Source organism: Panthera onca, chromosome B3, assembly GCF_046562875.1.
Source record: "Panthera onca isolate mPanOnc1 chromosome B3, mPanOnc1 haplotype 2, whole genome shotgun sequence".
In the NCBI taxonomy this organism is placed as follows: domain Eukaryota; kingdom Metazoa; phylum Chordata; class Mammalia; order Carnivora; family Felidae; genus Panthera; species Panthera onca.
The window spans coordinates 87,735,536-87,747,731 of record NC_138344.1 but is presented as its reverse complement, the minus strand read 5'-3'; the positions used below and the strand labels follow the sequence as shown (position 1 = coordinate 87,747,731).

Sequence of the window (12,196 nt, the reverse complement as noted above, 5' to 3'; positions counted from 1 at the left end):
GAGCCCCGCGTCGGGCTCTATGCTGATGGCTCAGAGCCTGGAGCCTGCTTCCAATTCTGTGTCTCCCTCTCTCTCTGACCCTCCCCCGTTCATGCTCTGTCTCTGTCTCAAAAATAAATAAACGTTAAAAAAAAAAAAAAAATCCCAGAGTTTTGGGACACACATCTTCATAGTTTAAGTGCCTAACACAATGTGGCAGCCAGGAGTACACCAGTCATATCCCGCCTTCAAGAGAGAAACTGCTGCAAGTACCGTCAGCTGCCGGCCTCTAGCTGCTGCACCTTCAGCATTCACACCAAGATCGGGTTCTCTCTAGGGGTGCTCCCACCCAGGAACAGAACATGCAAGGGTCCTAGAGCAGAGCCATTCCCTCCCAGTGAGGGACTCCTCTAACCAGGCAATCTTTGTCCTGGGGATTGCCATGGGCCCAGCTCGGGCTCTCCTGGAGCTGCACTAGAATCAGAGGCTCTTCCTACACACCCCTCCTTCCTTCCCTCCTCTCCTCTTCACAGATGTCAATCTGAATCACAATCTGAAAGGTTCTCTCCACCTAATTCTGCACTATCTCCCCTTAATCCTTCACAGGTGTTCTCCTTCAATAAATCTCTTCAATGTCTAATTCCATCTTGGAATCTGCTCAGAGCACCTGGACTAGCCAGAAATGAGTGAAAAAAGTCTCACATGTAGATGCAATCTGTGGTTTTTAGAACACCAAAGATAGGGGTGCCTGGGTGGCTCAGTCGGTTGAGTGTCCGACTTCAGCTCAGGTCATGATCTCGCAGTCTGTGAGTTCGAGCCCCACGCCGGGTTCTGTGCTGACAGCTCAGAGCCTGGAGCCTGCTTCGGATTCTGTGTCTCCCTCTCTCTCTCTCTGTCCCTCGCCCACTCATGCTGGGTCTCTCTCTGTCAAAAATAAACAACAACAAAAAAAACACCAAAGATAAAGAAAAAAACCTAAAAAGTTTTATAAGAAAAAATCAGGTTACCAACAAAGACAACAGAATCAAAAAAATTTTTAAGTTTATTTTTATTTATTTTGAGAGATAGAGGAGCAAGCAGGGAAGGGACACACAGAGAGAGAGAGAGAGAGAGAGAAACAGAATCGCAAGCAAACTCTGTGCCGTCAGTACAGAGCCTGACACAGGCCTCAAACTCACAAACTGTGAGATCATAACCTGAGCTGAAAGCAAGAGTCGGACGCTTAACTGACTGAACCACCCAGGCATCCTCAGAATCAAATTTCCTTCAGACCTCTCGGCAGCAACAATGGATGTTAAAAAAAAGAACACTATACTGATATTAACTGGTACTAAAATGATGTTAAAAGAACAATGTATTCAAAATTCTGACTTAGAATTCTATACTGGTATAAACAACAAAAAAGGGAGTGGAGGGTTGAGATTTTAGGCATGAGGAAGATTCAGATTTCATATTCCCTATGTCCTTTTTAAGGAAATAACTTGAGAGTGAACTCTAGCAAAACACTTAAATTTAAAAAACAAAAACAAAAAACCCCAGCAAGATAGAGGCTCTATGAAACAGAGGAGTAATTCCAAGAAATCAGCAAAAAGGCAGGCTCTGTTCATAGGCCTAGAAATCAGCCTGGTTTGCAACAGGAGGACAAAGGACTCCAAGACTAAAATGTTTAAAAAGAAAACAGGGGCACCTGGGTGGCTTAGTTGGTTAGGGTAAGTGTCTGACTTCGGCTCAGGTCATGATCTCATGGTCCATGGGTTTGAGCCCTGAGTCAGGTTCTGTGCTGACAGCTCAGACCCTGGATCCTGCTTCAGATTCTGTGTCTCCCTCTCTCTCTCTGTCCTTCCTCTGCTCGTGTTCTGTCTGTCTGTCTCTCTCTCTCTCTCAAAAGTAAACATTTAAAAAAAATTTTTTAATAAAAAGTACAAATAGTAAAACACACAACAGAAAAGACATGAAGAATTTTTTAATTAACACATGATAATGGCAAATAATATGAGGGAGAGAAAAAAAGAAGGGAGAGAGAGGACTTGGCTCAAGTATAAAGTTAACCAAAATATGTCATTATTTTAGGCTATTATTGATAAACACAGGAAAAGAGAGTGGGGTAAGAAAAAAATCACTCATTGACCTTGATATTTAAGAATATTCTCTTAAGGGTGACCCAGAAATGATACTGGGATTCACAGAGAAGGAAATGTAAACTTAATACATAATTTGGCCTGATAGTGAACAATATTTAAATAATGATAATGATGTAAATGCTGTTTATTTTGAATTTTAGTTCAACTATGGACCAAGTATAGAAGATGGTTATGCTTGTAGGCATATTATTATTAGCAACCCTGAAAATATAATGTATAGCTAAAAGAAAATAGGATTTTGACCAGAGTTGGGGAAGTGGGGAGAGGAATAAAGGAAAAAACTATTAACAAAGGTTTAATTTAAAATTACAAAGGTAACAACAGACAACTTTAACTTGGATAAATATCAAAAATGAAGAGGAAAGGAGAATGGGAATAGCAAGAGTGTGTGGGAAGTCCTAATTTTTCATCTCAAGGAATCAATACATGAACTGATAAATGTAATAAATCAAGTTGATAAATCAAGGATCAGAGGCATAAGCATACCTTCTAAAATTCTAAAACCACCAGAATTAAGTAGGAAAAAAGAATTAAAAGAGAGCCTAACTAGGAAATATAATTGGGAAAAAGAAATAAATGGGAGAAAACTTGCTATTCATCCTAAAATACTATTATTTGATTTATCCCCATTTGGTTACAGTTCTTTAATTAAAAAATATTTTAAAGCTAAATATGTTCATTTACTCTGGAACCCCAAAGTATTCTAAACTACTCAGCCCATATCAAGTCTTTCTGTCTTCTACCGTGCTCTCAACTGTTCTCCTTGCCCCCTCTATGATTTTGCTTCTTCACTTTATTGCTGTTCTCTCTCATGTTTGATTTGCCCTCTCTTCTCTCTTCTCTTCTGTCTTAAGTCAAAATAGTTCTCCATCCTGGTGCAAACAAAAAAGTTCCACTTGAATGGAATGTTCTCCATCACTATTGTTTCTCTTTTTCCTTTGACTTTACAAATTTCCAAGTAGTCTAGAGACACCTGGGTGGCTCAGTCAGCTAAGCGTCTGACTTCGGCTCTCTGTATGATCTCACAGTTCGTGAGTTCAAGCCCTGTGTCTTAGCACAGAGCCTGCTTCAGATTCTGTGTCTCCCTCTCTCTCTCTGCCACTCCCCTACTTGTGCTCTTTCAAAAATAATAAATAAGCATTAAAAAAAAGTAATCTATTTCCCCTAAAACCTGGCTTTTAAACACTAAGTGTAATGATAGTCTTATAGTCCTCAATCTTCATAATACTTTATCCAAACAATTCATTTCATGAAGCCTTTCTGTTTAGCCCTTTTTCCTAAGGCGAAGGTGAGAATGGAGAGGAAGCAGAAATACCTCACAAGAAGTGTTCCAGAGAACACCTGGGGAAATGCTGGCACGAAGGGTTCCAATACAAGTACAGATTGCTTTGTTCAAGAACATTTAATCTTTAGAAAACAGATGAACATAAGGGGAAAAAAGCAAAAATAATATAAAAACAGTATGGGACAAAACATAAGAGACTCTTACATATAGAGAACAGAGGGTTGCTGGAGGGATTGTGGGTGGGGGGATGGGTAAATGGGCAAGGGGCATTAAGGAAGACACTTGTCAGGATGAGCACTGGGTGTTATACGCAGGGGATGAATCACTGGATTCTACTCCTGAAATCATTATTGCACTATATGCAAACTAACTTGGATGTAAATTAAAAAAAAAAAAAAAAGAATATTTAATCTTCTGTGTTTTGGCACTGAAGAAAACTTCCAAGTAAACAACTAAACTAAAATCAACCAGCTTCTAGGGGCGCCTGGGTGGCACAGTCGGTTAAGCGTCCGACTTCAGCCAGGTCATGATCTCGCGGTCCGTGAGTTCGAGCCCCGCGTCAGGCTCTGGGCTGATGGCTCGGAGCCTGGAGCCTGTTTCCGCTTCTGTGTCTCCCTCTCTCTCTGCCCCTCCCCCGTTCATGCTGTCTCTCTCTGTCCCAAAAATAAAAAATAAAAAAAAAACGTTGAAAAAAAAAAAAAATTAAAAAAAAATAAAATAAAATCAACCAGCTTCTCAACGTAAGTGTTGTAATATTTATTAGCTATACTTATCTTTCCTTTCATAATCATATTAATGCGCACGAAGACTAATAATAGAATACAAACCTGAGTTAAGGAAACATTGAAAAGATATTAAACTGAGTCCCAATACAATATTCCTATAGTGAATTTCAACATTCCCCACTAAAAACAGTAAATATCTTACAAATTAAAAGAAAAGCAAGCCAGAAAGAAAACTGTACAGGATGCTACTGAGTGAACTGTGAACACCCAGTGAACTGAGTGAAGATCCAAATTCTAAAAACTTACCATTAAACAATATCCCAGTTTTCTTTGAAATATAATCAACGTTGAGGCACCTGGGTGGCTCAGTTGGTTAAGCATCAGACGACAGTTCAGGCCATGATTTCACACTTCCCGGGTTCGAGCCCCACGTGGGGCTCTGCGCTGACAGCTCAGCCCCTGGAGCCTTTGGATTGGAGCTTTGGATTGTGTCTCCCTCTCTCTCTGTCCCTCCCCGGCTTGTGCGCGCTCTCTCGCTCTCAAAAATAAATAAAACTTTAAAATACATATATAATCAATGTTGACTTTTAAGTGTATTAACCTGTTGCTTTGGTCATTCATGTTCACTTCGAAGAAAGAGTGCACATTCTTGGTAAGATAATCAAATGGGCAAAACCCATATAAAGCACTAGTTTTGAGCCCCAAAGCTATTGGGAAAAGTGAAAAAACTAACTTAGGGAGTCATATTTAGGGAAAACTAGCTGATTTTATTATTATCAATACCAAACAAGTCTTTAAGTCAATTAAAATTTATTTAATTAAGCATAAAGTTACTTTCACATTTGTCTACAACCATAGTAAATACAGTTCTTGGCAAAAAGACACAGTCTTTGGAGTTTAAAACATCCCCAACTGCAAGATTACATATATAAAACTCCCATTATTGTTTATGTGATAGTGAATTCATTAATCAAATTAAAATAATTATACTATCTAGAATAAAATAAAAAGGAAATAATTTACTCATAAGATTCATATTTAAATCATCTTTATTTACAAAATACTATCCTGAGAATTAAAATTCCATTAAGCTTCAATTTGAGCAAAAGTATAATTACTTAAGTAACAGCAGTTACTTAAACTGAAAATGAGAGAGAAGTCAAAATTACTTTTGAAGAGAGATCAAAAATATTGTCAAGTTTCTTGTTGTGGTTCTGGATGTTCAGTAGTAGGCTCATTTGAAGGTGGAATCAACCCTGATGGGAACTCACTTCTACTTTCTGGATGTGGGGGTGGGGGGAAAAATCCAGCTCTTGGGGGAAGATAATGAGGAAAACCTCTCGGTGCATAGACATTTCTCACTGTTCAAAGAGATTGGTAAAAGACATTTTTTAACTTTAAGCACCTGTACCGCAGCCCTAATAAGTGATTAGCTTATAACTTACAGTACCTATATTTATATTCAAAAAGTGACACTAGAATAATTATTTGAGCTAACAAATGAATTTTTACAACACTGAGAAAAAAACATACTCTCTCTCTTCAACTGCGTAGGATTGAAGGGAATATCATTAATTTTAGACAGTTTTAATTTTATGAAAACCTAACATCTTAACATTTTTGAAAAGAACAGAAATGATTTCAAAATATATAAACATTACTTTTAAAAGTTTTTATGTAATGTAATTTTCACCAGACTTAAAATTCAGATCAGTAATTTCCAATTCTAATTGGATATTATCCTAAAACATTTAGTTATATCAAAGACTGTCTTGGAATTCCCCAAAATTCACTTTAATTCACCTTAACCTTTAAAATAGAGGAGAAATAAGGTGAGAAATAACCATATCAGGCACATAACAACCTTCTGCCTAGTGTTTGGTAACCATGTATTTATTCTACAGAAACCTATAGTTCTAAACGGCAATGTATAGATATAAAAGCAAAAAAATGATTCCTTTTTTCTTATATGTGACGCTATGAAAAAATTTCAATGAATTCAACAATTAGTCCAAACACGATAAACATATTTTAGGTTTTAAATAAGTAGGACTACATAGGAACTACTTATGAAAAAGACTTTTAAAAACACTTTTGCCAGTAATTTTAATGTTGAAATATATGTTGTAATTATTTTTACTAATTGATGCAGTAACCAGTTTCTATCAAATAAGATATAAATAATTTTGGTCTTAACGTAAGACTGCTACAAAAGACCAATGATTTTCCCAATTACTGAAACACAGAGTAATTCCCATATCATTAGGATGAATCAAGTTGAAGCCTCATTACAGTCTACTAATAGTTGGCTACCTTCCCAATTTGAAGAATAACAGTATACTTGTGGTGAGAAAACTTAGTATATGAATAGGAAGTAGAATTATATCTTTGATTTACTCTATAAAACACATATTAAGTTCAAAGAAAAAAAACATACCTGCAAATGGAGGATGTGGTGGGCCAGGGAAATCCCTTGGTGGGAAAAAATCTCGGGGAGCTCCATACATGCTCCCTGGAGGAGGTGGAGGAAAAGGAGGACCTCTTCTCATGAAGGGGCCCCTTGTATCCATTGGAAACAATGGACCCCTGATTGGAGCAAGAGGTGGAGGAACAAAGCCAAGGCCAGTTGCTTCACTTTCGGCAGGGAGAGATGAATCAGGCACATTTAAATTCTATAACAAATTGACATACAGCAGTCACTAAAACAACAGCAAAATTTGCAGTAATGTTCCTGAAAACCTTAGGTTTAAAAGAAAGCACCTAGGCACCTCACCAGAAAGCAGTCTATAACAGTCTTAACAGTCCCCTGAGAAAGATTCAGTTTTCTACATCAGACTGATTTTTGCTATCACAAATATTAACTCAAAAGAAAACAGTTTTAACCAAAACAAAGTAATATTCTGGCTAAAGATAAAACAGAGAGGGTACCTGGAAGGCTCAGTCGGTTAAGCATCCAACTCTTGTTTGGGCTCAGGTCTTGATCTCACAATGTGAGATCAAGCCCCACAATGGGCTTGTGCTGACAATGTGGAGCCTGTTTGGTATTCTCTCTCTCCTGTCTCTCTGCCCTTCCCCCCATTCACACGCTCACTCTCTCAAAATAAATAAATAAATAAAACTTGAAAAAAAAGAAAAATAGTTGAAGAGTATCAAAATATACATTCTTTATCAAGCATATACTGAAAAAAAGAAAAGGTGTTTATATTTTCAACATAAAGTGACCAAAAGCAAAAATTGTAAACATAGTAACAAAAATATACTTTAAAACATTGAAATAAAAATCCAAGGGGGAAAAATCCAAATTCTCGTTTAACTTTAGTAAACTAAGATTCTAGTCTGTAAATTGTACATTTTCACCACAGAGTACAATCCAGAAAAGAAACAGCTATAATGCTATGCAGGAAGTATATATAGTTGTCAAAATGGGAGAAGTAGTTTTGTATCAACAACTATATTGCCAGCTAAATTTCTATTCTAGTAAACCAAGAGACTGGAAAGCTCCTGAATACATGGATAAAATTCCACTTTCAATACTTACACCAAGATCGTCTTTGCTATCATTTCTACTGGATTCCATTTCTGAAGACATTGGCCCATCTAAACATAAAAATTAAACCAATTAAAATACATAACTGTAGGGGGACCTGGGTGGCTCAGTCAGTTAGGCATCTTATTTCAGCTCAGGTCATGATCTCATGGTCTGTGAGTTCAAGCCCCGTGTCAGGCTCTGTGCTGACAGCTCACAGCCTGCTTCAGATTCTGTGTCTCCCTCTCTCTCTCTGCCCCTCCCCGCCTCATGTTCTGTCTCTCTCTGTCTCTGAAAAATGAATAAACCTTTTAAAAAAAATTTTTTTAATACATAACTGATCACTCCATTCCTAGAATACCTCCAGATCACAAAGAATTGATATTTCCCCACTCCCCCTGTCAGTACCTAAACCAGCCTGATACCAGCATCCTGCATTAGGGCTACAAGAACAGCTTCAGGACGGACACTGGAAATTTTGGCACATTCAAAGTGCTGCAAAGGCACATGGCAGAGATTTTTGTGGCTTGTTCCTAGGCAACCCTGCTGTAAGAGCATCATAAGGAGATTTCTGGAAGGTAGCATCCCTCTCCCTTCTTCCTCCTTTCCTTCCTTTCCTTTCTCCCTCCCTCTCTTCTTCCCTCCTTCCTTTCACTATTTCATTCTACCTTCCTAATTCCTCCATCAGGTAACACAGACTAGCATTTGAACTTAGCCATTATTTGAAATAAATGTTCCTGGACTTTGTTATCATCAAGAACTGCTCAGTCTATGAGAAGGTAAATTCAAACAACCCTCTTCTCTGACCACAACTACCTATCCTTGCCTAGCCTACTCATTTAGTTATTCTCACTACACCTGTTCTTGTCACTGAAGCTTCCAGTCCTTTGGTCTAACTCTTCAGTTTCCTCCTCTCCTCATTTTCTTCCCTAATTAACTGGACTTCAAAGTCCATCACTGCATCCAGTCATCAATGTCCTTACCCCACTGGCCATATTTTACATGTGCCTGACAATGTTCCAGCCCTAGATTAATCCAAGTCTCCGATTCCATTCTGCCTATACCTGAGCTATTTAGCACTTCTGAGGGTAAAATAAACCATAGATTTGTGTATAGATAGGCTCCACTCCAAGCTGATGGATTTCTAGCCACACTTTCAGCTGCTTAGTGATTAACTTTCTTTCTGTGTCTTCCACATCATGTTTCTCCTCAGCATTTTAAACCTCCATTCTCTTCAAACCTACTACACTAAGTCCCTTAGAAACTCCCTTAACTTTTTGTAATCAAACAAATAAAGGTATCAGCAACTATATTCCTATCATCTTTCCTCCTATTATCATGGAAAAGGATCCTTATAGATGATTTTTGACCCTGATTCTGTGCTCAGAATCCCACCCTTAGAGCTTCCTCAGAGCTCTTCCTCTCTGTTACCTCCCTCCTCCCTTTCAGCTAAACCCATTCTATTAGCAAGTCTCTCCCAACTACATGAGACAGAAAAATGAGACAGAAAAAGAAAATTCCCCTACAGCTATCCTTCTCTAATCAATAACTGTTCTATATATTGTTTGGAATGCCTCTCATTTTGTGCTGCTCACACTGCCATCTATTTACAACATCCACTACTCCACTGAAATTACTTTTGTGGAAAATTAAAAGACACTTTAGTCCTCTTTTTATATTATTTCTCATCCTTGTTGACTACTCTCTCCCTCTTTAAATCTTCTCAGCCTTCAATTTTTGTAATGGTACCCTTCTTTCTCTCTATCTGTCCTTGCTAATCACTCTTCAATCTCTTTGGTGGGCTCCACTACCTTAACATCCTTAACATCCTTAAATGGTGGTCTTCTCAGAGTTCTACCTCAGCCCTATTCTTTCATTCTCTTTTGAAAAATCCCATCCACTCCTACAGCTGTAATTTGATATATACTACTAATGATTTCCAGACATGTAATTCAGATCTAGATATTTCCCCTAGGACCGGAAAGCTTGAACTGCCTATTTGAATATTCATACAGGTGTATCACAGGTGTTGCTAATTTTTTAAGTTCAAAATGCAACTTATAATCTTTCTTGTCAAACTTGCTGCTGCTCCTTTTTCAATGAATGGCCCAGATGCCACAGCCAGGAACCTGGGCATCAGCCAAGACTCCTCTTCTCCCCCACAATCCCACATGCTTTCAATCCTAAATCCTCCTAATTCTATTTTCTCTAGGTCTGTTCACATCTATCTCTCCCCTCTGCTAAAACACCACCCTCACCCATGTAGATTCCTGTCACAGTCTCCTAAAAAGCTACCCTGCCTCCAATCTTGACTGCTCCCTCCAATCCATTCACATAATACAACGACAGTAATTTCTCTAAAATACAGATCTGATGATATTGTCATTTTTAAATCCTTTAATATGGTCCATTACCCTATGAATATGGTCCAAATTTTGACCAGCTTTGCAAGGCCATAAGAACTCTATGCACTGCTTAACCTTCTTACTACTTGTTTCAGTATTCCCTGACTCACACTCCATGTGGCAGCCATAATTTATTAGGATGTCTTAACTCTTCATAGCATCTTTAAAGATGCTATTCTCTTCTCCTAGAACATGATTGCCATTATTTTGATCCAACTAATTCTGGACCTTTAATTCTCAGCTTAAATGTACTCCAGGAAAATTCTAACTATCCCACACTCGAAACACCAATACCTCATCTTGGTAAGTGCCCCATATGGTCCCATAGCATTTTGTATTCATTACTTTGTTACTCTGTAGTGTAACTCCATATAGGTCTTTACTAGACCTCAAGTTATAAGGAATGCTGAGCTCTATTCACCACTGAAATACAGCAACTACCATAACACCTGTCAAATGGTAAGCTTTCTATAGACATTTAGTGCATCAAAAGTTAGATCCACTACCATCTCATTTCAATAATGGATAGGGATCAAGACCATGGCTCTGGACACAGACAAGCTTGAGTTCAAGTCTTGCCTCTGATACTTCCTACCTGAGCACCATTTTGAGACTTGATTTGTTCATCTATAAAATGAGACAATAGCGTCTACTTCATAGGTTCATTGTGAAGATTAAATAATTCACTTTCATTCAACAAATGTTTATGAGCACTAGTGCTAGTCAGATTTTAATATGTTTCAATCAGAACTCTCATCATTCTTCTCCATGTGACATATACTGACAAACCAATAATAATATTTATTATTATATATTTATAGAACTTTTACAAAAGTTTATACAGAACTTTTCTATTTACAAAGTACTTCAACACATATTAATTCACTTAACCTCATAAGACTTTGTCAAGTGATTAATATCTCAGTTTTATAACCATTATTCATCAATGACTTGAGCTCTTTTCTTTGTTTTTACTTATGCTGTTCATCATTACTGACACAGATCCCCACCTCTCAACCAACTTTTCAAATTCCCTCAAAAGCAGCTCAAATGCTACCTCCTTCATGGAGTTTTCCTTGATCCTTCAACTACATGAGAGTTCTCTCAGTGAACACAGCATATTTTCTAATGGAACGTACTATTCTGATCAGCATTAAAGATAAAGATTTCTTTCTCCGCATTTAATTACTAGCTTCTTACAAGCAGAAACTACATCTTATTATAATTACATTATCTGCCACATCATGTAGGGCACCTTCTAAATAGTAGTCACTTAAAAATTATCTGATTAATGGGACATTATTCAATAACAACAAAAAAAGGACATGTAAAAAATCTTAAATAGCATTAGTTTAAAAATAAATATTTAATCACATAATACTTTCACTCCATTAAGCTTGAATTAATGGGGGAAAACAATCTCAAAATCCAAAGAGTTAGAAAGAATTTATTTCATTATAACTAATAAGAGAAACTCCAGGCCATACATCTGCTTCTTTGCTTATTATTCAAAAGATTGATTTTCTACAATAAATAAAATTCCGTTTGCTGAGGAAACCTTCTACCAATAAATTTATTTTAACTTTCTATTTACTTTTCATTTTTTTAATGTTAAACAGTTCTGACTGATACACTGGATATATATATTTCCCGACTTCAGTGGTTTGCTGTGAGGTGGTTTAAGAAAAGAGTGCCTGGGGAGACTGAGTGGCTCACGTGGTTGAGTGACAAACTTTGGCTCAGGTCATGATCTCACAGTTCATGGGTTCGAGCCCTGAGTCAGGCTCTATGCTGACAGCTCAGAGCCTGGAGCCTGCTTTGGATTCTGTATCTCTTTCTCTCTCTGCCCCTCCCATGCTTGTGTTCTCTCAAAAATAAATAAAAATTTTTTTTTTTAATTTTTTTTAAAAAGAGTGCCTGACAAACAGTAGGTTACTCAGTAAATGTTAGTTAAATCTATCTAAGTAAGAAATGACTAAATAAGGTAACTGGTTAAACCAGCAACAGAGCATGCATCCAAATTATTTTTCTGGTGGATTTTCACATATCCATTTACACTAGCTTACCCTCCCTGATTACAAAACAGGATACATGTAAGTGGACTGGAAAAATTTTTATAATTAATCATGGAATAG

General features: G+C 37.4%; 1 protein-coding gene across 12 annotated transcripts in view; it reads right to left on the bottom strand.

The window, feature by feature from the left end:
* Positions 1-4,923: 4,923 nt before the first annotated feature.
* Positions 4,924-12,196, bottom strand: part of MIA2 (MIA SH3 domain ER export factor 2) — a 108,003-nt gene continuing 100,730 nt past the window's right edge. For all 12 annotated transcript variants that reach the window (XM_078448294.2, XM_078448296.2, XM_078448295.2 and 9 more), the window contains 3 exons: positions 7,669-7,727; positions 6,568-6,802; positions 4,924-5,491 (listed from right to left, as the gene is read on the bottom strand). In XM_078448294.2, coding sequence (XP_078304420.2) covers positions 5,325-5,491; positions 6,568-6,802; positions 7,669-7,727 — 461 coding nt within the window. In that variant the 3' untranslated portion in view covers positions 4,924-5,324. The remainder of the gene's footprint in view (positions 5,492-6,567; positions 6,803-7,668; positions 7,728-12,196) is intronic.